This window comes from Athene noctua, chromosome 10 (assembly GCF_965140245.1).
Source record: "Athene noctua chromosome 10, bAthNoc1.hap1.1, whole genome shotgun sequence".
NCBI classification, from domain to species: Eukaryota; Metazoa; Chordata; class Aves; order Strigiformes; family Strigidae; genus Athene; species Athene noctua.
The window spans coordinates 14,744,842-14,771,735 of record NC_134046.1 but is presented as its reverse complement, the minus strand read 5'-3'; the positions used below and the strand labels follow the sequence as shown (position 1 = coordinate 14,771,735).

Here is a 26,894-nt window from a genome sequence, read left to right as displayed (position 1 = left end):
TCACTGTTCCTATAACTAGAAACAATCTAGGCTAAACACATTAATAAATTGTTTATGCCTACCATTCTGAATCAGCATTTTTCAGCTGAACACACCCCTAAATCAAAATGAAGTAAATACAAGTTCTGGTTCTCAAATGCACCTCAAGTAACAAAACATAGTTCTAACAAACCCAAGAACTCATTTAGAGTTTTCAGTTTGGTCCTTCACTATCTTAAAGTTATTTTGATCTCTTGGTCTTCCCAACGTTCAACATCCATGAGAACTGTACTGAAAAAGAATTAAGAGTATCATAGATTTTTTCAAACACATTTTAAATTAATGTCTTGCTCTTTTTTTCTACAGGGCACTACTAATGTTGCTTCTGAACATTCTGTTTACTGTGTAAATCTTTTCTGAACTGCAGCAGTATAGGAGTTAATTAAGAAACAGCCTGTGTGTATTATAAAAGCTAATAAAATACTGTTGCTATTTGATATTTTAAATACAAAAACATAAAGCTACAAAACTGTCACATAATTCTATTTTTGAAATAATGAATGTTACCATTTGATAGGAGGAACATTATGTTAACAGGTGTGTTAGACCCCCTTTGGTTTGAAAATAAAATAATTTACTGACCAGACCAATAATAAAAGTCACCACTGGCGTAAGTAGCAGACAGAACAAAATAAAACATTAGCTTAAAGATGGAAAGAGGAGACAAACTAATATGCATTAACAATGATAAGCAGAGGAGAAGTCTAAAATAAATTACTCAGATACTGTAGTAATACTTTTTCAGATGTCAAGAACAAGACAGGAACAATTCCTGTAACTGCATGCACTGTGATGAACACTCTTGAAATTCACTAAAGAGATGACCAGACTAGATCATGGCTGAGAAAAGGAAATACTTAATGTGTGAGGGAAAAAGAGGATTTCCTCCCTACAATTACTTACAACAGTAATCTCAAAGCTATAATTTATAATACTTGACCCTTCTTACAGATATATCTTTTTTAATTTAGCTAAAAGTCACCAAAACATCCTCTCATCAGTACCGCAATTTTAAGAATTAAAGACTAGAAGGTGGAACAATACAGAACTCTTAAGACTGTGGGACAGAGGGGGTCACCAAACCTGTCAGCTGATCTTGGTTTGGAGATTGCTATAGAAAGTTTAGCTTGAAAATAAAAGCCTGAAACCAAGTCCATTCAGTCTGAGAAAAGCACAAGTGGATGCCTGCCACTCGGAAAGGTGAAGATACTCGACCTTCAGCCATGTCTATGTGTTTGAGTGTCAAATTCCTCCTCCTCTTCTTTAGTAGGAGTTTTAACTGTTCCATCTTCCATTTGATCTTTAAACTCCAGCCCTGGAAAAATAAGCCCTGGAAATACTATCTTCACATCTTAGTAGCTCAGATGTAGTTTAGATCCCTTGGAAGACTTACCAGGGAATGACTGAACTATACTGACTCACTTGCCTGCTAATTTTTTAGCAATCCTGCTGTTTAATAAGGATCATTAAGAATTTGACTGAATAAAACATTTATTACTGCAAGAACATTTTACACTGGTAATACCCTCTGAGCTTTGGCTCTACCTTTAACTAAGGTGCTTCTACCACTATTTTGTAGCCTGAAGATTAAGTGGCCACTGAATTAAACATACAGTTGTTACTGTAAAAGCTGGCAGAGGAACTCTTTAAGACTTGTTTTGGAGTTTTAGAAAGCAGGCATTCTTTATTGCAGCACTGGGCGCACATGAAACACTGACTTAATTTATTCTCAGTAAAAAAAAAAATGTTTAGCAAGACTAAAAAAATATGTTAGCAAGACATTTTGGCTTACACAGTGAATATCAGTTTAACAGTAAGGTCTCTGATTCTGGGATCCATGAGAATCACATGAAGTCCTAAAATCAGCATTAATAAAAGTTCTAGAACTTCTAATACCCGTAAGTTAATCTATACAGTTTACTAGGTTAATGACAAGAAATCAACTCTCTATGCTTCTTGTACCACTTACAGTGGTGGAGAAAGGGAAAAAGATGGGGGGGGGGGGGGGGGGGAACGACACACACACAAGATAAACCATGACATAAAATATTATCACAGAGAAATCTTGTTTTCTTTCTCACAGCTAAGTATGTACTACAGAACTTTATTGTATACAATAAATACAAGAAGTCGCCATAAAGTCTAATAAAGTATTAAAGTGGGTTAAGGCTAAATGTCAGTTGATTTTCACTGTGGAACACTAAATTAAGAATAAAGAAGCATGTCTGTCAAGACTAAAGTAGGTATTATTTGTCTTATAGTATGTTTATGTTGTCCCATCTGCTGCTTGCATTCAGAAAAAAACCCCAGTATTTCATATTAAACTAGCATCATCTTAAAGGCTTGTCTGGAAACAAAACATTGATCATCCTTAAAATAGTTTCGCAGAAGTGATTCCTATTTTTATATTTGTCGAGTTTAGTACGTATATAGCCAGCATATTCAAATTCTTTTTGGAAATTCATTTAAAAATTTGGGGTTTTTTTTCCCCACCTGTCACCTGTAGCATTTAATGTTTACAGATCAGTGAAACTACAGAGTTTTTTCAAAAACTGAGTATGATCTATAACTCTTTTCTTCTGCCTAAAACTCAGGATAGAACCCAGCTATGCTCCCCACAATTTTGTTGAAAATGCTAAGAAAAAGAATTAAGAGTCATAAAATAAAGCTTTTGTCCTTAAGATGTACAGCATTTTCTGTTTAGGTTCCTTCACAGATATACTATGAATAGATACAATAAAAAAAAGCCGAAACTGTTGGACAAAGATATCCTTATTGAAGTCTTTACTTAGACACAGTTTTCAGACATAAAATTAACATGCCTCCCAGAAGAAAACAATAGAGCTTTTTTGTGCAACTTTACTGTGCCATAGGTTACTTATATAGTGACAAACAGTAAGTAGAAGTATACAAAGGAATCTAAAGACTCCAACATGCACTGAATGATTTAAAGTTTCTATTACTTTTACTAAAAAAAGTGTTATCTGTCTTGAAGCATAATGATGAGATAAATGAACACTTTATGGCAGTTAATATAAAGCTCATGTAACTTTCACATCTTCATCTGATCCTGCAGTCTTTCTGCACACAGAATCACTGAGTACAACAGTATTTTTTTAGATATGAATATGCAAGCTCTATATGTTTTAAAATACTCAGCTGCTACATCTGTTTGAAGATAAAAGTGTATTCATGATAGATTTTCATTTCTATGTATCCACATAGATTTGTGAAATACTCAGACAATAAAAAGAAAGCTCAAACCGCTTAGAGGCAAGCTGTGCTAAGTAAAAATTCTTTTAAATCTGCAAAAATAAAAGGTTGTTACTACAGGTGTGAATATTTTATGAAAATACTGTTAAATAATAAATAGTACTTACTGTTCTGAACTGTTCTTTGTAATGTCATCTGCTCAACCTATCAAAAGTGTACACTGATATACTGTTCACAAAAGCACATTTATTTTAACACACTGGGATATTTGTGGTACTAAATTACACACACAAAATTTCTATGTGGTTTACCTGGTGAAACCTGAGATATGCAATAGCATTTTTGCTTTGAACAATACTAATTGTGTTATATGTTTTAAGTTACAGATAATAGTAAATTAATATACCTTTGGTACTGATTTTAAAAGCAGAAAAAACCCCCACCGTGATACGACCTACTTAATAAAAAACACTGACTCCACTCAAAATCTCAAATACTATTTCTCTTCTATACTAGGCCTGTGGCATTTTGACACTAAAAGGAGATTGTGCAAAAATTAATTTATTTTCCAAAAGGAAAATTTTAAAGTGCATATGGAGATTTTACTTAATACCCTTTTCTTCCTAAAGGTAAAACAACTCATAAAGATTGCTTGTATGTTTAATTTAGCAAGGTCCAATCCTGCAGACATGAGCTCTTCAAGTTCCCATACTATTTACTAATAGACAATCTTTTTGCAGGGGAGGACAGGAAGACCACTTAGATGAGCAAGACTGAACACTTACTACCTTGAGAGAAATAAAAACATCCACCAAAGAAAAAAACAGATGGCTGATTTTTACTAGCTGGGCTGACTTCCTGAATACTAACATGATCTTTTATTTTCCTACTATCATGGGCTGTGTGTCATAAATACATTAAGAAAGAAAAACAGGCCTTGTGAATCTGGATATACACAGATGAAATCACTGAAGCAGGTACATGTACCAGTGAGCTGTCCCACACCTACTCTTTTCCCACACTTTCTTCAGATTGTTTATACTATGAATCAATGCACACCACTGTAAGATATCCCATCACTAATAAAACCCAAAGAATCTACAAAATGCATGTTTTCACTTCTCCATTTGATTAATTCCCTGTAAAAATTAATACTAATTTTGAGAGGAAAACAATCTTTAGTTCTACATTTTGATCTAAAAATCAGGTATTTCTAATGATGTAGCATTTCTTCTGAAGAAGAAATACAGGCTTGACTAAAAGCTTTAAACGTAAAATTTTTAAATCTGTAACTACTGTAGATCAATGCAATAAATTACCTCTGACATAACCACTGTAAAAGCATCCCCCTTGACATGTATGAACTCTGTTCAGAACTGAAACAAAAGCCCTGGCTACCAGCCAACAGGAGGATGCAGGATTTTCTGCTATTTGACAGATGTATAGCTGCATTAATGCTGGGGTGGATGAGAAGCCAGTCCTGTATTATGTTTCTGTAACAAAATATCACTGTTTCATGAATATTTTAAAAGATAAGATTAGAAAGACTATTCACTGGCTCACTTTGCATGTGCAGCCTAAAATTATTCCTGCAGCATTTCAGTAATAGTAGGAAAAAGACTAAAAATAATAGTAGGAAAAAGAAATGGCAATAACATGTTTGTTAATTTTCAGTCATTACCTCATCCCACCACTATATCACAGATACATGCTGAATTCTTTACAAAGAGAATAACTCCTCATTAAAAATAAATGTTTGCTCATCTCCACCCTACAGTCACCCATCCAGATAAGATCCTCTAGTCCATGGGATAAAAAAGATCTGATGGTAATGCTTAAATGGCCTCCATCATGAGAGTGTCAGAAGAAGCAAGCCTCCAGGCAAAAACCTCGCAATATTAATTCCCAAGGAGAGTAAGCCTTTTGTTTTCAAAATAGAAATAAGCTCAAGATGTTCACTCAGAGAAAGCAGACAAGGGATTTCTTAGCAGTTCGTGAAATCCAACTCAACAGCAGTTGCAGTGAGCCTATAGAGAAGCTACTAACACCCTCAGAACGATCATTCAAGTGCCATCACATCATGTTCTTGATAAAGGAAATGGGTGTTTTCTGAAAATCCTTTTTGTTTGGATTCTTATCATCTGGCTCTCTGAAGGTAAACATGAATTCCTGCAAAACTGTGGTTCACTAATTTAGAAAGATCAGGACGACTGAATAAAAAGGCAAATGCTATTTAAAACAAGTAACATTTGGGGGCAAGTCAATCCAATACAAGATTTTAAAACTTCTGTACTGCTATCTCCTTATCCCTCCATTTGCAATTTTTTTTTTCATTATAACTTGTATTTCAACTGAAAAGGCCAAAAATGTAGGTTTGTAACAAAAATGTCAATAGGATGATTATGTCATTCAGCCTATTAGCCAATTTAGAGGCTTCTCTGCTGACTTCAAGGGTGCAATAACCATCCTCTCCCCAAAAAGTCAAACTATACCACATAATTTCATGTCTACACTAGTTCTGCCCTCTGCCATGCCTGAAGGACTGCAGGCTGTCATGGCAAATTCCATTTACTTACTTTGTCACATACACTTCCATAACTCGGACATGAAAGTCTCACCAAAGGCTACATGTCACATCATACTTGACTCTGCTCAGGACGCAAGCAAGTATTTAACTACAGCATAACTAAAACATGGGCAACAGAACCTCTCCCACACTTTAAGGATTGTCAGTTAAATAAAGACCAGGGTATTAAAAAATGAAAAGAAGATCAGGAATTCATCAATTTATTGATAACAACTCATTCACGTGAAAGGTTTTTCAATATTTATATCAAGTCTGAGGGAAAAGGTTCAACTTTTTCAAACCACCTGTTCCTGTTTCTAGAGCTTTTTATTTCAAAATTTAAAGTACTGTGACCTGGTTTGTTTTTTTTTTTTCCTTTGGGTGCTGTAAAGACAAGCACCCAGTGAAACACTCTTTTATAACTTTAGGGCAATATGAAGCTTGGAGAACACTTCCAGTTTGTCAGATTGCTAAAACCAACACGTACAATGAACACAACGATGCTTAACAACGTGTTTAAGATACTCAATGCTGAAACATATGTAGACAAGCAAAGATTTTCAGTAGTTATGTACCCAATACAACCAGTTTTCTTTAGTAAGCTGCCAGTATATTTACTTTTTTGAACTGTTATATGCACCAAAATTAACTACAAGAGGCCCTGAATCAAAGTGTAAAGCAATATGTGATATATACATAAAAGTCATCAATATCAAACTATGCAACTTTCAGACTTATGAAGACATTTTCACTTGTAAAAATTTCACTTGCATTGTTAGCAGACTGTATACACTGCAGGAAGCCAAATAAAACAAGTAGTGATTTCATCTCCACTTCAATCTTCATTTCCACCTGCACAGAAATTCCTGTTAAGTTGCATAAATAACTGTAAAAGCAACTATCAGCTCCCTGGGCTTAGAAAACTTCCTTCTCTTCATATTTAACAAGTGATCTTCACAGTTTTCATACTTGGCTTTAACATATTTTTTAGCTCCTGAGAAGAATAAGCAGTATCCTTTTAATATTGATTAGTCTCCTTTGTTTGATATAACTCATAAGGACTTTTCATTGTGGCCATAAATCCCCTAAGCTCCATAAGCACTTTGTCTTACTTCATGACAGTAAAGCTACCAAATCAAGCCCTAAAATGCTTTCAAGTTTAAAAGTTTATTCATATCATAAACACCAGATTGGTTTCCCCTTTGTTCTGAATAAAAGTGAAATAAATACAAACATGGCAACTATATGCACAAAGGCCAGTTTACTCATACAAGGAGAGCTAGATTTAACAACAAACATTTTCAATAAATATTGCTTCCTCTGACATCAGGATATTCTGTTTAATACAAACACCGCCAAACTTATTTCTGCAAAAGTCAGAAGAGTTTTTGAAGGCAATTTATAAATACACACTGAAGTCAACAAATACTGACCTCTACCATGTGACTCCTGTGATCTTTATCTTCATTGCACAGTGAGGTCAGAAGACTATCAAGATAGTTTTCAAGAATTATGTCAACCATTTACATAGCAAATAATACTGTTAGTAAAACCTAAGTTATCATTTCTGAGCGGAAGATTTTGTACTACATATTTGGCATTAGAAGCTTCCTTCCAACATGAAACATTTGAAGCCAGTGCCAAAATTTACACCTAATGTTTCTAACACTCTTCATTGGTCTGAGGGCTGATAATTCAGCAATATATTCCAAGAGTGTGTGCACTTTGAAACCAAACACTCCTTTCATGGTATCTGGATTTTTATGTAGTAGAGTGACTTTCTATTAAGTGAGCAAAAAACCCACACTTTCACTATTTCCATAATTTCCGAAGGAATATTTAACCTGAGATGCAAAACCAAAATGTTTTCACTTGTTAGTTATTATTCACAGCTGGGTTCCCGTGGGAACATTTTCTTCATCAGTGTTGCCATAGTAATTACTATAGAAACCTCTGAATGCAATGGAGAAATAAACCTGTTGAAACTATAATTCCATTAAAGCTCCATTCAAAATATCATCTCAGGACAAATAATGTTCACATATCTCTACTTCTGTCAGCAACAAGTTATGTTTTCTAGTCTCTTCAATATAAATACACTAACTACAGTACAGTAATTTCAGCCCAAGGGCATTTTACAAGAGCATAGAGAAAACCTTCATAAAATAATTTTGTTACAAGTACAGAATCCCATAATTAAAAAATAATATTATACCACTGACGACTCTGAAAGTGTGTGTTTTTCTTTTTGTCCTGGGTCAAAGTAGATTCATTAAAAAGTGCATTTATGGGTAGGACAGATTTGGAGCCTTTATTTCAGAAATACACATATATGTGTGTATATATATATTTAAAATAATGGGTTTACATGGATGAACACACCCCCTCTTGTTTTTTCCTTCTGAATTAAGCCAATTTTTGCAAAAACAAGAATTTACATGTTAAGTGAGAGCAGATGATCAGACAGGAAATGGGATTTTGCTGTAAAAGTAGCCCAGTGATGGGATCCACCAATGGAGAAAATTTTCTCATCTCTTTCAAGGTAAGATCTTCTGTCCGTGCCTGGAAGCAAGAAGGCCTATATCCTTCTTATTCTACCTCATTTAAGAGATTTGATATCAAGTACCTTAGCTAACACATGTATTTGTTGCTTTCCTTCTGCAGTCCCTGCCTGAAGCACACAATGTCAGAGCAAGTGCAATAATTACCTGTTGTTTTATTTGCCTCATAGTGTACATTCACATTATCTATTTCAAATATACTAGTGTATGTTCTTATAGGCAGAAGACAAAGTCAAACCAAAATTTCAGACCTATGACTCCAGACTACCTGCTTTAAGATGCCTTCTAAAATAAATACAGTGAAAGTGCTTCAAGGTCAAAAAGCAGTCATGTATATATGAAAGCTACAAGCAGAAAAATCTTGTAAGAAACATAACTTGTACACACCATCAAGGGAAAATTACTGCTAATAAGCATTGGATAGTTCTTCACATTATTTTTAAGATTACTTTTGGTGTAGGGAAAAAAGAGCCCACAATTATTTTAATGTTATCAATATTGCTAAAAATCACACTCCTGTACCTTGCTCTTCCAAAAAACATGAACAAAATCCATTTACTTCTGCTATGTGTTTATGCCATACGTACCAAAATTTTCCTATCCAAGCACATTTAAAAAAAGCAGCTAATACAGAATTGACATTAACCTACTGAAATAAACACAGCTGTATATGAAACTTTACATACCATAAGGAGTAATAGAGTTTGCTCCACTAACTCACATCAGACAGATTTTTAACATAAGTTTGTCAGAGATTATTTGCTTTCAAATAAATAATGATTTTGGGGCTATTTTGCCCTTGCACATACTGATATATTCTCCTAACATAAGATGGTAGAGTATGATTTTTCTTCCCAAGAAAATACTCCATGATTTGTAACAATTTATAATATCCAGTAGAACATTCATTCTGACATGCAGAAACTACTAGTTTTAAACTCATTAGTTATTGGTTTTTTTTTTTGTGAAACTGTTGAATGTTAGCACACCATTTCATTCTGTATTTTCATCATTTTTCTTCAAGACATTCGCCACCATTATGTTTCCTCTGAAACTTTTTCTAATGCCATGCCTTTAAATTAGGGCACGTTTATCTTTGCTCTTACTCTGGCTGATAGCTAATGCATTTGGGTTTCAAAGAGGTATATTAATTAAATTTAGGAAGTAGACATACACTGCAGTATTTCATTATAATAACTGAAAAGCTTGCTAATTACAAACACAAGAGAATAGGCTTTTTCAGTCTGCAGAAAGCATAAGAACAATATTCCTACTTACTACATCAGCTGAAGTAAGACAGTCATAAACCACAAGGAAAGAAATCAAACATATTGATTTGATCAATGATGATGAAAAATTATTTATAATATTATTTATTTATTTATATGTTTATAATTTCCTAGTCATTGACACTAGAACTACAGTTGGTAGCCGTCAGACAGGAACATACAGGTAAATGGTCCTTCTTTTGAATACGTGAAATATGTTTCTGAAGCCAAACTGTTGGATTTTCTCCTATCACTTTATCTCTTAATAAAATAGCATCTTGCTTTCAGCACAGCACTTTTTTTCATTTCCAAATGCATCAAAAATACTGTTCTATGAATCTGTGAAAAACGGATATGAAAACAGTACACTTGATCCAATACTCTCTCCACCTCCAACTAAAGTGGGATCTTTTGCATCAAACACATTAACGGTTTTGCATTTAAAACATTAATGATGCTGCAAGACTCACTGATGGCATTATTTATCTAACAGCCCTACAGGCAGATCTCCCAACCTTGACAACTTCAAATTGAGAAAGAACGAGTATGCAGGGATGTGATGAGTCCATAGCCTGGGAGGACCGGCATAGCAATGAAGCACATCTAGAGCTCAACCTTGCAAGTCTGATGCTCCTGTATGGGCTCTTTGTTAAGATTAGCGATAAGAAGCTTTCATTTCAAAGAGAGTAAGGTGGCACCGGAATTAAGTGAAGCAGCAGCCACACCTATGCACAGCATGTGACCTCATGATCTCCATCAGAAAGTAAAGAACTGAGATAAGCACTGGGCACACAAGATAATTGCAGAGGCATCACCTTGTTGCAAGCAGACACCGCCTCAGCCCCCACACACTGGAACAGACTCTGCAAGGGGCAGAGCAGAAGGCGACTGGTTTCCTGTAGAAGCAGGCCCTGTGTTTGGTCCCACACCTCAGCACACTGTCTCTCATTACCTCTGTGACACTCTCGCCATGAAAAGGCTGTGGTTAGTTCAGAGCAGCACATCTGCTGGTAGGCTCCTGCCAAAAGAACATAAAATGGCTACGCTCTTGCATCCTTCCTCACAAGGGTGGTACTAATTGGGGTCTCTCACCTCCACCCATACACAATTACATTAAAACTTGAGTTTAATGGCTCTGACATCTTTTTAAAAATGAAACTGGGCAATGGGTTGAAAAGTTACTGGCAACAGATAGACAGCACAGTCATATATACCATTTCCTGAGGAAACCAGGCTTTCTTTAAACCACACACAACTTTCTGCAAATCTGACTTTTCTAGGTACTTTGAAAAGTAAAGTAAATGGTTTCATAACTTCCGTCTCCCACTCCCCCTCTTATGTCCTACTGAGAAAGATAAAAGCTGGGGGGTTTGGTTTGGTTGGTTTTTTAAACTCAAAATGTGTTACAACTTTTCTGTGGAAAGGGGAAATAAGTCTGTTCTTTAAATTATCATAATGCATCACCCACCCTACCCTGGAAAAAAAAAAAAGTACAATGATTTTTCCCAAAGTTCATAAAATCAGGCAGCTGTTCTCAAGAGAGAAAAAATTTACAATTACTCACAAGTGAAAAATACTTAAACCTAAACCACAAAGAAATATATTAGCACTGTGTCTGAAATGTAAACAAAGAGCTTTAGGATGATCATTCTAAACTCAGCTGCACTGTGTAAAGTTAATGCAGAATAAAACCCAATACAGTATTTTAAAGTTGTCTTTAGACAGAAACCTGATAAAACAGTTAAATCTTTGCTCTAGTAGAATGTAAACAGAGTTGGAGTACACCTGTAATGAATAAATTCTACTGTGAAGAGGCTACAAAAGCCTCAGCAAACAAAAATTTGCCCTGTAGTGCATTTGAGATTTAACTGATTGCTAAAATGATATTAAGGCATTAAATTACCACAGAAGACATTTATTGCAAGCCTGCTCTGATATCATGAGTGTAAATCTTTGCACTCCAGATTACAACATCAAATAGACAATAACACATAATAAAAAGTAGGTGCTATGACACCTTTACAACAGCTTCACAAAAACCTTCTAATTCTTACAGAAATCTCAAAGTGTATGAGTCACTGTGTAAAGAACCTGAACTTCTAGATATTTGACTTTCAAATAAATAGAGGTACGTTGAATAACTGAGCTAGTCTTCCTACACAGTTTAGCACTGGCAACCAAGGAAATTCATCTGCTTCGCTAACATTTCCACTTTGCGAAGCTTGGAACAAGGCAAGACAACAGGCATCCACACTGGTCCCAAATTTTGCTCTGTAGCACCAAAGTTTTGTTTACCTGACCAATTTCTAAACTGCTAGATTAGGCTGAGAAAAAGGATTAGCAGTTTCCTCTGGGGACACACTGCTTGTTGTTTCACCAGACTACTAACTATCCTCATCCATTCACCTAAGAGATGCAATTTCTTATTAGTAGTGTTACTGATTTTATTATCAACTGAAATTAAGTGTTTGATTTTAATGTAAGTGTAGAATTAAGGGATATTTTAGTAAAAATCATTTTACATTTATTGTATTTTGAATCTAGCAACCGACTGCTACTCTAAAATTCCCTGTACAGCCCCATACCAAGGCCAAAGGGATTGGTCATAATTGATTAGTAGGAATGGTTAGAACCTAGGTAACAAAACACAAGGTGATTTGTAAACTGATTTATAATACATGTATAGGAATAGAAGAATGCAAGTAGTTGTCAAGGTCCAGGATTAATGGGAACTGAGGGCAGTAACCTTAACAGCTTGCAAGTACCTGCCAAGAAAACTATGTCCTTAAGCAAAAGGTAATTCCGACAGGGGGAGATCGCGACCACCGACTCACGGACCACCTACTCACATTACACCCCAGACCCATTTCTAGACATTTCTAACCTTTACTGCGCAGATTCGGAAATAGGAGGAGAATATGTTAATGATTTATTGGAGATTGTATGTTTATGTATGGATACTTAATGAGTAAGTTCTATATAAGGTTTATGATTCTGGTGCTTGGCACGTGTTGTTGGTGAGGGCACTCCCCTACACGTCCAGCCACCAATAAAGAAGTGTCTGCTTATCTGCATCAAATTGGTGTCGATAAGTTATTTTTATCCCTGATTTCAGTGACAGTAGTATTAGTAACCAGAAGCTCAACTGTACTACATGTTGAACAAGTCTATAAAATTTATAAGAACAGATACTGGAGTCTTAATGAAAAGCAATCATGAACAAGGTCAATCTTTAAAAGCAAAGCAAGATAAGCAGATAGTTGCCAATGGTGGATCACTGGGATTTTCTTTTTACATTTAAGAAAAAATGTCACAGACTTCATGTGAGCATGTACACCCACTCAGAGAATCAAGATTCCTAAGTGGTTAGCAGAAATTTACACTATTCTACATTTTATATGTATTTACTTATGTATTTTATTGCAATTTATTTTGAGGGCTTTTTTTGTTTAATTTGGAAGTTTAGTAGGTTTAAGTTAAGAGGTCTTGATTTTCCTAAATCAGCCTAAAAGTAAAACACACTCCACCTACAATGAAATGCAACAAAACCTGGTATGCTTCACTGAAAATGGGTTCCTTTATTCCATGTTAACTGAGCAGAGAAGACTTTGTTAAGAACTCATCAGCCAAATATTGCTTAAAAACAAACCCAAAAAGTATTAGACTGATTTCTATGTACAGATAATAAAAAACAAAACCAAAACAAAACCCTACCATGAAACTAAAGACATTGTGGCAACTAGATTTAAATAAAATTTCAACTTTTGCCTTTGTGGACAACTTTTTCCACCCCAGTTAAAAAGGCAAAAGAAAATCTTCACGGTCAATAGGTGATAGTGCTAATATAGCAATAATGAAGCCTGTAGGATACATAATTGCTACAAAGGCCTGGAAAACTTTAATTAGCACAGAAATTATGTGTTTTGAAACACACTGGCAGACTTAACTGCAGTAAGTGGTAGCAGCTGCCCACAATGAGTAAGGGTCCCTGGAGGGCTAATTGTTCCTGAAGTATTGATAGCAATTAATGGCAATGAGGCTGATGAGCAGCAGAGGCATACTCCAGAAAGAACAGTCAACTTCACATATATTTGATTAAATCTTCCATAAGTACTACTAGTATCATCTGTTTCATGTCATATCCTGCAGCCTAACTAGAAATAAGAAAACCTTGCCTTGTTCCTGTCAGCTTGCTCAAAACTTAGTTGCTCAGATATCATAATGCTATACACAGTATTTAAAGATCAAATCTGAGAGAGATCTAAATAATAGCAGTTTTCCTACAAAATGCATATTGCATGCATCAAATACAGTGATGCGCTAAAGCAGCTCTAATAGTGGGGTTTGGAGGATGATTTGGGGGGATATTGATAAAGAGTAACCCACACACTCGGTTAGTAAAAAGCTCTTCTACTATAACATGTAAGATCTCCTGCATATATTAATGCTTTCTGCTTATGATTCAAGTATCACATCAGTGTCTATTTAATTTAGCCAGAGTTGAATATTTTTTGTAGAGAAATGGAAATTAAGGGAATTAAGACAACCTAAAAACATTACAACTCTCATCACTGTTAATTTGCTACTGCCACAAGTTATTTTTACTATTACTAGAACAGATTATGAAGGAGGGAAGGAAATATTTTCCTTTGCTTGTTAGCATGCTTCATACGTTGCAAATAAAAGTTTTTACTATTTCTGCAATTTTTGTGTTTTTTTCATGAACTAAAAGAAAAAGCGGCAAGATGCAGCAGATCTAAGTGAGAAAATGAGTCTCTACAGCATGAAGAATACACTAAGACATGACAAATTTCATCCCTGCTCTAAACTATGCAAATTCATTTATTCTGTGTTTACAAGACTGCACTAAAGGAGAAGTTCTCATCCGCTATAACCATAACTTCAACTTGCAAATGACCAAAACATGAGTTAGGGATGCTGAGGCCTCCCTCCACAGTGTATTAGTTATTTACATTGGTGATCCAAGACTAATCACAATGCCTGTGTTATTTATCACCCTGCCAGCATGCACTTCTCTCATCCACGGGGGAGGGGGGAGGGGGGGGGGAGTCTTAACATGCCAAAAGGAGAAAGCATGGTTCTTTAGATAAAGCTACACAGATTCAGCTTCCCAATACCAGTGATTCCTCTTCCAGCCAGAAGAGTGACTGCCACAGAAATTCCAAAGTAACATTCATTTTTATTACATATATTTTCTAGGTTTCACCAATATGTCCCATCAGGAAAAAAGGAAGATACTTTTAATGACAGGTGGACTGCTAGATTCTTACATTTATTTTGTACAAACTAACCAAAAATTATATATTATTTAAACATTCTTCAGCTCTTTAAAAACTAAATATATTTCACTCACTCTATACATCTTTGTGAATGTTTCATTTACTTGTACATCAGGGTATAAAAGCCATGTCACTAGTCTGTTCACCAATACACATTTATAAACAAAATCCCATTGACTGCACCCTAAATAAAGACTGTGTTACCTTTTTGTTGGATAAAAACTACAGGACATTGAATTGGAACCAATTAGGCGTTTCAGAAATATTTGTTCTAACTCCCTAGGCTAACAGCTATAATAGAAACATGTAACAGTGAAAAAGCAGGTAGAATACAACAGTCATAACCAAGCATGTAGCAAGTGTCTCAAGAGACAACAATACCAGTTGAAATTATTTGAAGTATGACCTAGAGACAATATAATCACATGTACAAAATGCAGATGACAGCTTTATCCAGAAATCTAGGGAGTGATCTTTCACCAAAAGGGAAGAAATAAAGCCCCTGGGGAAAAAAATAAACCAGCCACTAAATATTACCTATAAGAGGCAGTCTTAGCTCAGTAAGATGGTTTTTGAAACAAGTAGTCACTAACCCTCACCTCTGCTTATATCTCGTTATGCAGTCCCAGAATAAAGCAAAGGACGGGGCGGGAAGAACAACCAGAAATAAGGACACCGGTGAGAGCAACTTGTTCCTCTGCCGGGCTGAGAACACAGCCTTTCTGAATTTCGGATCAAGCCTGCCATCTTGTGGGATTCAGAGTCAAGCCAGCAGGCAAGCGGAAGGCTTTTCTTACTTAAGGCAAACATCAAGATTTTTTTTGATCCCGTCCAGGATAAGGAAATGCAATCCATACCAAGTTTTGTAAGACATGATTATTAAACATATGTTTAAACTTGTATTTGCCTCTGGGGCATGTTTTCTTCAGTTACAAAGCCCATTTCATGTGTGCATGAGAAGTCAGCAGTTAGCGACTGCTCTTCCTTTAACCATTTCAGCACGCTCCCAGCTCTTACTGTTCTGGGTGTGCTGCAGAAGCTGAGATGATTCATCCTCCGTGTTCTGCGTCGCTCTCCTGGATCTTCATCCACTTCCTTTAAGGGACTGGCTCTCAGGCTGCAAGCCCCAGTGCAAATGATTCCTTCATAACAATTTTCAATTCTAGTACTCCTTTTATAGGCAGAGAAGTACATTAAACAAACAAGGAAAGTTAAGTAAGATTGAAGTGGTTTTTAAAAAATTTATTTTGTAAATATTTAAGTGCCTTATTAGCCTGTCATAATTGTTAGATTATGCTAACTATCCTGAATAATCTCCAGCTTTCTAAGAGTATTTCCTGTCTTTACATTAAGACCTTACTAGCAAACAACTAATTCAAGGCCTCTTGCAAATAAGATGAATTTTATCTGGCTATGTAAAGTGTTAATCTGCAATTTAAGGGACTTCCTTTTTGCCAGCACTGTAACCTTGTATTCTCCAATCATGTATGTGCCTTTTGTAATCACAAACATCTGCAGTTAAACTGCACTTGACTAGAGCCATTTTAAAACAGGGTGACTCATTTCTGCTGATTGAATGAGGCTACAGGAGAACAGGGAAAGTTGTTAAACTTGTTCCTCTTCTCACTCTAATTCCAGACACATAATTCTTCCTTCATCAGTTAGCAGCTGGCAAAAGCTGCAACAGAATTATGATGATTTATGTCACGAAACCTTACTTCACACTCAAGTTTGGAGTCAGCTTGGGTACTTGTCTGAGCTACAGTATGCAGCAATTTAGCTACCCTATTCTGATCCTCATTAAGGAAGAAGGGTTGTGTGATTAAAACCACATGCGTTAAGGTAAGTATCTATCATGTGGTTTCTACATACTACCTCATCATGAAAATGCAGATTTTCAGCTGCTCACCACTGCTTTCCTACCTTACTTTTACTTACAATGCAGTCATGGGCATGCCAGTTCAAGCATCTTTTTAATCACAGTTGACCCTGTTATTTCTATTTGGTTTTTCAATGGCTTCAAATACAGTTTGCACAATACCCTGGAATAACTACTTTTTCTATATCAAAGAGTTTGCAAATTTTAAAACTCAGATAAAACAACAATTCAGAGTTTCAGGAGCGATCCCATATCTAGCCACTGGGCAGGACTTCACTGCAGAACCGTTTTACCTTATTAAAGTCACATTAAAAGCTAGCTGTGTAATTGTAAGCCTAGTGGGTCCTAAGTAAGTGAATGATTAAAAATAGGTTTACCACAGCAACAGCTGCTAAGAACCTAGAATTACAAAAGTGAGAAACCACTTCTCAGCTGAGATAGAGCTCAGCCACAGTAAACCCCACCATTAGGGACTGAATGGACTCTATTGCAATAGAAATGCTACATAAATATGTAAAGGCATAGAAAATGTTTTCTGCAAAGTGTGAGGGCGCAGCTAACAAATGCTTAGCGCAGCCTGAGGCTCCATCTATCGACCTTCCTTTCCCCACCTTCCACCCTGCACACTTGTTTTAAATACTAACCAGCATTTCTTGACTTTTTGCAGCCCAGTATTTTTATTTTCCCCTTGCTTTCCTGTTTGTTCTTTTCCATCTTCTGTGACATAAGACAAAACCAGCCTCCTAAAGAAAATGAGCTGTTAGAAGCAGGGTAACAAAATTAATTAGCGCCTTCAGCACGCCAGTAATTTTTTTCAGTGGAAAAGCTTTTAAGTTTCACTCTTGTAATGATTTACTCACAAGTTAATTTTACAGTTAATTAGTCCCAGTAAAGTCAACAGAACTGCATGGTGTTCATAATATTAAAACAGACTGGGTATCTTCACTATATCAATTTTAACTTTTTTTTGGGTGACATATTATATACAATACTTATGAACTGACAACAGGGATTTGATCCTAAGAAAGTGTCTATAAAGTAGGCCTATATCATTCTCAGACTAGCTCTATAAATTCTTATAGCTTCATATTGCTCCACTGAGGTCAATATTCTCACTACATGAGCCTACTTTCCTTCTTTTGATCAGGCAGATATATACTGTGTGTATATTTTTGAAGTCAGAAATCTTTTTCCAATCATTTAAAATAAAATGTTCACCTATGAAGTTCTTAGAAACCCTAGAAAACTAGCGTACTGGATACGGCATCTGGTTATGAAACAGCACAAAAAATAAAGATCAAAGAACTTTTTATTCATAAAGCTAATATTTTTAAATAACAATTAATTCTCTAAAGAAGATAAATATGAAATTTGGTCAATTTATTTGACATTACATTTCCTTATAGTTCTTATAACTCTATCTTACTGCTTTAGGATAAAAACCACTAGTTTTTGCAAAGAAGTCCTAGTAAAGTGGTCAAACCCTGTGACTCACAACTTCCTTGATCACTGTGTCCTACTCCATACTTACTGCAGTTTTTCACCCGCTGAGCTGTACCAAGCAACTGTTTGTAGGACTGAGGTACATATAAAATTACTGAAATAAATCTCCTTTTGGAAAAGCTATTTTTAACCAAAATAATTTAAATCTAGTTCACAGAATGGATCAGTACAGTATTGGCACAACAGAGGTGGTGGGAAGTAGTAGTGAAAATAGGAACACGCAACTGAGAGGCTAGTGTTTAAAATCAGCTTCACTGCAAAAGCTAGATTATTGTGGAGCCTTGCTCCCAAATGTTTTTCTGATTAAAAAAAATACTCTGGTATGTTTCAATTAATTATTTCCTGTGTCTGTCTACAGTGTTCTATTTCACATTTCTAAGGTCATGATATTAAAAAAAAGACAACAGTAGAAGTAACAACTTCACTCCTAGTTATATTCCACAGTATACCAGATCCCTTGCCTAGGGAAAGGAATAGCTGAGCACCAAATAATGTGTAAGCCTTCAGTGAAGGCATTAAACCATGAACTCCATGAAGAGCCTAAAACCAAGCAGAGTTCTATTGTCTTCAGTCACTTATGATATTAAGAAAAAAAAATTTTTTTTCTGACTAAAAGTTGCATTTATTTTAACTTACATGAGCTTTTCTGGGTAACTATCCCTAAGTTTGTAAATCATTACTAATTACTTGGATCAAAAATTCAAATTAAAAAAACACAAGAAACTGGGATCTGTTAAAAAAACTTTAATAATGTTTGGATTGTCAAGGTGGAGAATCAAAATTTTGGTTCAAATTACTAATTTGCTTCTTATTGATTTTTTTTCCTCACATCTTCTGATAGGCCTTAGTGACTGAAAAATGTTTCAAAATCTCATTCTAATAATCAAATGCAGCACGTTCCATGTTTTCATCTATAAAAGTTGCATTCTAGATAACCACACCACTTTAAAAAAAATTACTGGAAGAAAAAAGAGAAAAATAAACTCTTGGTGTGGTCTTGGGTGACCTGCTCAAAATCAAGAGACTGAAAACCAACTTGGACCATTTAAAAAGGAAGTGGAAAACACCCAAAGTACATCTGTTTCAGGAACACAAAATGGTGCACAAATTTTTATTCCTTAGTATTTGCTTCTGGAAAAGATTTATGGTTTTCTTACCAGAGGTAATAGCACTTACTTGACTAAGCGAATGAGTATTTGGTTATATAGATAATATATGCTTGGGAACAAACCATAAACTTGCTGCTGCATTCAACATTCCTCCATTTAGAGCTGGTCTAGTTTTAAGAATTGCAGAAGCCAGCTGTGCAAGAGTAATTAGGTAGTCCATCTACCTAATTACTATGAGGGTATCTAGCCCTCATATAGACAATGCTGACCTGGAAGGACTGTTATGTCGATTATGAGCAAGAAAAGTAGGCTCTTCCAACTTTGTGAGAAAACACTGAGGCATCTTCCTGCAGAGATGGTGTTTTAGGCATAAGGACACAGCCTCACGTAGGGCAGACCAGATCTCATCAGATGGGCTGCACAGCTACAGCTGCATGACAAGCAGTAGTGCCATGTATCACACCAGCCACATTTAGGATTAAGATTTTAACAATCTCTCTGCACCCTAGATATGTGCACGCTAAGATACGGTAGTAAGCTTTTCTCTTTCAATGTATGCAATTATGGAGCTGGTTTTGCTTCTTGCTATACAGACTGGAGTTTCAATAGCTTCCCTTCCCCCAGAAATCACCAAGATAATAGTTAAAAATTGTCAATCTCTCTATAGTAAATTTATCAGAAAGCAAGTTATTCTTCTGTTAAAGTTTAGTGCAGAAACAGAACTAATTCCAGCCCCCAATGAAACACATAACTCTTAAAAAATGACAGATATTCCAAATTAAAGTTTCCACATAGGATACTTAACATTGTTATTTGCACACCACTGCTCTCTCAGCCAAGATTAGCTCCAGTACCCACATGCCTTTACAGATTACAAAAATACTTCCCGCTCCGATTGGAAAGGAAGGCTGAAACAAAAACAACCTAGCTGTTATAGCGGAAGACAAAGAACAAACAAAAATGATTTAAAGACATTTCTGTCCCCAAACTCAATTTAAGCAAGTCATAAATACAGACAGTCAGAATGCACTGGAGTTCACACTTAACAATGCTTACTTGGTTAATTCTAGAATGTATACATTTATTTCTTCAGAGCTTCGTGACAGAGACAGTTTTCAAAGAGATTTGCTCCAAAAATGATGGTGATTGTCACAGAAATAGGAGAGCGTCGCATACTCAGTAAGCAACATGACAGAGTATTTGGAGACAGAAATGGAAAGCCAAGGCACCACAAACTCTGCCACGGAAAAAATCCAGAATGCCATTTTTCAATTATTAGTTCTAAAAAGTTGAAATACTTCCTGACTTAATCCTATGTAAAAAGATAAAGAAGCGACTAGCAAGATTTCATCCAGCCTAGAGGAAGCACGTTATAAATCTACACACACTAATAAAAACTGGAAAATTTCCAATTCCCCTGCACATTTGTTTTGAAAAACAATGTGCCAGCTACTTTCATAGTAAGCATAGATGAATTGACACAGTTCCCACTAGCTCCCTTATCTTTAGTTCCTTTCTTGCAATTTTCAGCATTAAGAAACTGAGAATCTGCCAAATCAGTAGCTTCTAGAATTTCAAGGCTCTCAAACCTTCATTTGTTCAAGCACTGTTCCATACTAGCTCAGACAGTGAACGGTCAGAACATCAATTAGTAACAGCTAAATTTATCAGTATTCCTGTTTATCAAGAACAGCTTAATTTGGTTCACACAAACTCTGCTGTGATGCCCTCTTTTTATCAGACATTCACAGCAGTCACACTAGTACTACTACTAGCATCTTTTTGCTGCTGTAATCTTGATTATGTCTGTTGGGAGGGAAAAAGCAACAGAAGCAAGTGAAGCACTGCAAGTCTGAGAATTCAATTAACTTTATCTCTTAGAGGTACCAAACTATACAAACACTGATGAAATGGAATGGCAGTATTTGTAAATGGCTATACAGTGTCACTGGGAACAGAGCAGATAGTTCTGAAATTCAAACTTCCAATAGTAACTAAGTTTATTGTAATTTTGGTTGTTTTCTTTCAGAAGCTCTTTCCTATCTTATCAGATTATATTCATTTCTGGCTCTAGAGAAGGAAAGCAGATAAGGTTTCAGATGTCCTCTCTGTAGTCAGTAAAGGAGTTAAACCATAGAATTCCCAAAACCTATGAGCATTTTTGGGAGACTGAAATTAAAGAGTTCTTCCCTCTTGAACTCCTTCCCATGAACTTCAAAATTCTACCTAATTAATACTATACCATTAAATACACTTTGTTTTCCATAAAGTTACACTATTATCTTCTATAAAAGGGGAGAAAGCAATTTAGTGAACTATTATTTATTTCCATTTTAGAATTTATCCTCTATCTCCAATATAAAAATATATCATGCCCGAAGTATTTATGAATGCTTTATTTAAAACAAGATGCTATGCAGTAGGTAATTTATGAGAATAAAATCCTCAGTAGTTGTCATTAAAACATCACTTACAATTTATAAACAAAGTATAAATAATATATAAGTTCCCAACTTTACGGAATGGGACAACATAGAGCAATTTGCACATTACCTGAACAAATGCACCATGCCTTTACTGAACAACATACACAACATTCATACAATGAATGCAAGTTTAGTTACAGCACTTGAGAAAACTTCACAATATACTAAGGTTATGTGGGTAATTCCACCACAAGTTTGTTTCATAATATTAACGTCCTTGATATTAAGTGTATCTAGCCATTTTTTGCATTTTAATAAATATTTATTCAAAGAAAATAATTAATAATTTTGTCTTCTGGCTAGGAGGAAAAATCATCACCAATCAATTACTCTTCCCTCTGTTTATAGGGAGCCTGAATATAAGGCCATACACAACATCAAAGCCTTTTACATACATTATAAGTGATGTTTAAATCCTAGATCAGGTCTTGGTCAGAGCCTTTGCTCTGTGGAGACTTTTGACTTGATGGAATAATTTTCAGTTACTGCACAGTTTTAATAGCATACATTCCTAATCTTGCTATGATTAACACCAGTCCTTACCAATAGTTACATTTTCATGAAAATAACCAAGAACCCATCAGAAAGTCAATGTTTCAAAAATTAGATAATGAATAGACCAAAAATAAAAAAATCTATGAATCAGTAATGCAGTGCAACATTGTACTTTATTAGGATGAGAAAAATAATGTTTATTCAGCTCTAGTACTCACAAAACCCCACAATACAAAGCAAAAAACAAAATTTGGAAAACCTCAAACATATTCCACACAGATCTAGATAAAAATTTCTCCTTTGTATTTATTGCATCCACCAAGTAATAGCTGAGTCACAGAGTAAAGAAGTCAAGTCAGTCACATCTTGCATTCATTATACCAGACACGCATGAGACTGCTATTCTGCTTATCAAAAACCCAACTAAAATTCCATGGATTGCAAACACGATGCTCTTGTGAACAAACAAGATTGTGGTTTACAAAATAAGAAGCAAGCAAAGGTAAAAGTGATATTGTTGGTTGATATCCAGGTTGAAACACACTTAAGAAGATACAAAGCACACCTAAAGTTGGGTTAAATATTTTCAGTTTCTTGTAATTCAGCACAGGCCCCACAAATTACACTAAGAGATAACCTGGCTCTCTATACCACTTCTATAACCTAACACATGGTGCTTAAATATAAAAGGGTATCACAAAGTCCATGACAGCATATATTATTCTCTGCTCACTGAAGAGTTAAATCTCAATATATCCTTAACCACTGCATCACTTTATCTTTCAATAATAAACACTTCAGTGTCAAGACAAGTCAGTCCAAGTTTCTACTGCCCCTGATTAGCACTCTCATAAGCTTACTCATACTTACTCATAGCCGGTCTACACGGTCAGATTCTAATTTAAAATTTTCATTTCATGTTTATCTTATGGATTGAAAGTATTTATCAAGCATATATCCACATATACAGTGGTGACTATAGAACCAGTCAGTGTTAATACTCTAGTGGTTATAGAAATCTTTCTTCCCAAGTACCATGTAAATTGCATTAAATAATTCCTACAAAGTGAAACAATTCTCTACATCTCAGTGACACACTGAATAACTTGGCCTATCACCAACAGAGATAATGGGAGGGACTTTGAGAGTATGTCTGCTCCTGCAGATGAACATTTGGAATTGTGGGTATTTATTTAACCTCAAATCCAAAGGTAATTTTATAATGTCTGATAAAAGAAATCTCTTATCTCCTAATTAGACTTCCTAAGCATCCTAGAATATTAAATACAAAGATTAACTTAATTCCTGAAGAAGAGCACAATCTGTGCTCTAACCTCTGACTGATTTAATGAAGAATTGCAGGAAGGCAGTGAATTTAAAATTATTATCAAGCATGACTGAATGTATGCTGAAGAAATTGTAGATTAGTATATACAAACAATATATACAAGAACTGGGGGGGGAGGAGGGTCGGGAGGAACAGGACAGATGCAACTAAAGGCAAATCAAAAACTAGCAGACAAGTAAATTCTGCTATTTTCCACCACTTTCCTTAAGCTCAATTACACATTTCTAACAATTCATATCATTCAATCGTGATACACTAATACCTGATAATATTAATTGTGCTCTCCCCCTATTTTAGTCAACATTACCACAAAATGTCATTAAAAAATATGAAGTGATACTCATAGTATCATAAAATCATTTAGGTTGGAAGCAACCTTCAAGATCATTGAGTCCAACTGTTAACCTAGCACTGCCAAATCCACCACTAAACCATGTCCCTAAGTGTCACATCCACACATCCTTTAAATACCTTCAGGGATGGTGACACAACCACTTCCCTGGGCAGCCTGTTCTAATCCTTGACAACCCTTTTGGTGATGAAAATTTTCATAATATCCAATCTAAATCTCCCCTGGTGCAACTTGAGGATGTTTCCTCTTGTCCTATCACTTGTTCTTTGGGAGAAGAGACCAATCCCCACCTCACTACAGCCTCCTTTCAGATAGCTGCAGAGGGCGATGAGGTCTCCCCTCAGCCTCCTCTTCTCCAGACTAAACACCCCCAGTTCCCTCAGCCGCTCCTCGTACGACCTGTGCTCCAGACCCTGCACCAGCTTTGCTGCCCTTCTCTGGACATGCTCCAGCCCCTCAATGTCTTTCTTGTAGCAAGGGGCCCAAAACCAAACACAGTGTTTGAGGTGCAGCCTCACTAGTGCCAAGAACAGGGAGGGGGATGATCCTTTCCCTGTCCCTGCTGGCCACACTATTTCTGATACAAGCCAGGATGCCATTGGCCTTCTTGGCCACCTGAGCACACTGCTGGCTCATATTCAGCTGGCTGCCAACCAACACCCCCAGGCCCTTTTCCACCAGGCAGCTTCCCAGCCACTCCACCCCAAACCTGTAGTGTTGCAGGGGATTGTTGTGACCCAAGTGCAGGACTCAGCACTGAGCTTTGTTGAACCTCATACAATTGGCCTCGGCCCATTGATGCAGCCTGTCCAGATCCCTCTGTAGACCCTTCCTACCTTTTCTTGCAGATCAACACTCCCACCCAACTTGGTGTTGTCTGCAAACTTACTGAGGGTACCAGTTCAATACCACAAGCAGGATAACAAACAATAAAATATATCAAAGGAACAGCATGTGTCAATACCTCATCCCTCATTAGATTTTGGAGTCAGGAGCGAAGTCCACAAATCTTTCTCATCCCACCCCTTCATCTGAAGGTTTTGTTTCTAACTTTGAGGATGTTCCAGGAATAGTAGTAGAATAGCGCGAGACATTTAAAAAGAAACTACAAGGTACTATGATGCTGTTAATTTAATCCTACATACAAACAAAAGCAAAAAAAAGATTCTACATGATTTATTGACACGGATCCAGCAGGGAATCTAACATTCATAGTTATTTCTTTAATTCTTTAGCTTTTCAAGAGTATTTCTCAGACTACAAAACCAATGCAAGTTAGCTTTTTGGCCACATAGGTGCTGTGCTTTCTGTCATTAGTTTATTTGGTTGTTACATGATAAACAATGTAACAAAACCATAGCTAAAAATCTAGTGAACAACAGCAGGTAAAAATCAGCAGGCTCTCAATAAAAGGCACTCATTAACACAGCTGAAGTATCTTCAATACCTTCTCAACACCATGTTCCCTTCATGAAAAAAACAAACAGGGTGCTAAAAACTGCATGGTCAGTGGCACTTTTCACAAAAAAAGACTGTCCTAAAGCATAAGCATTTGTTCATATCTACCACTGAACAGCGCAAAATTTTTTCCTCCTATACAGAGGGGTTTTTTTTTTAATAAAAACCAGAATTGTCTCCCAGGGCACGAATCTCAGGAGACAGGAAACCTGCACAGTACTGAACAGTACTAGTAATAGCATCACACAAGTGTAGCAATAGCACAGGGAGATTAAGACATTTGCCACATGTGAAAGATTCCATGAGTACAACTGGTGCACTGTTGAAGTGAACAGGAGTTTTTCCATTGCCCATCCCCCATGACACCCTGTCCCATGGCCATCTGCTAAAAATTCAAAAATAAAAAATTATTTCCCTTTTTCCTTCTGTGTTGTTAAATAATGCAAAATGAATGCAGTTATAACAAATAATTCTTTTACTTAATTTTAAAACTACATCTCCCAATATTGCTGTGTACTAACCTCTTAGAAAATTAGAAGAAAAGCTTACCAAATTTTTTCTTCTTCCATTCCTCCTCTGGCACATTGGTTTATTACAGCAGGGCTACTCATGGTTAGTGCTGAGCTTTCAGAATTCATTTTTTTTCTACAAAGGAATAACAATATCAAAAACATGAAAAAGCAACGTAAGTGAAGAATGTGTTTACTGATTCACTAGAAAACCAAAACTTTAAGACAAGAACTTTTAAGACCAAATCCAGTATGTTTTACTCACTTAAGTAAATGTCCTAAATCAATGGGATTAATTGGATGAATACATTGAGAAGGATTTGGCAGTTCTGTGGACTTGCTAGTTATGCCAAACTCAACACTGATTGTCTTTTGTTTACTTTTCTGAATACATGCCAAAAGAGTTGATGTCAGCAAGCCTGTATCCAGGGCTATGCATAGTGTCAGTTATGTTAATTCAGAGCAGCAATCACAGCTAGCGTTGCCATAGAATGATCCACCCACCGTTGGGATGAAAATTTCCATTTCTAAAATGTAAAGATTTGCAGAAACTTTTTAGCATATTTTAATAGCTTAAGATCCATATTTTAATAACCTAAGATCACATTTTGCTGATTTGCAGAAAATAACAATTCATTCATGATTGAGGCCACACTCAAAACCAGAGGAGACATATTCAAGTGCTGGCAAGAGTAATTCCCAGGTTACAATGCTTTCAAAAGGTCTCTATGGCCAAAGGTGCTTCAAGTAAATGACTTACATAGTAAGAACAAACGAAGTCTAAAATAAGGCAAGTTAATTTCACCAG

General features: G+C 35.9%; 1 protein-coding gene across 1 annotated transcript in view; it reads right to left on the bottom strand.

Moving 5' to 3' along the window:
* ARHGEF3 (Rho guanine nucleotide exchange factor 3) overlaps positions 1–26,894 on the bottom strand; it is a 132,475-nt gene that overhangs the window by 93,001 nt on the left and 12,580 nt on the right. The window contains exon 2 of the mRNA XM_074914396.1: positions 26,127–26,222. Within this exon, the coding sequence (XP_074770497.1) occupies positions 26,127–26,222 (96 nt within the window). The remainder of the gene's footprint in view (positions 1–26,126; positions 26,223–26,894) is intronic.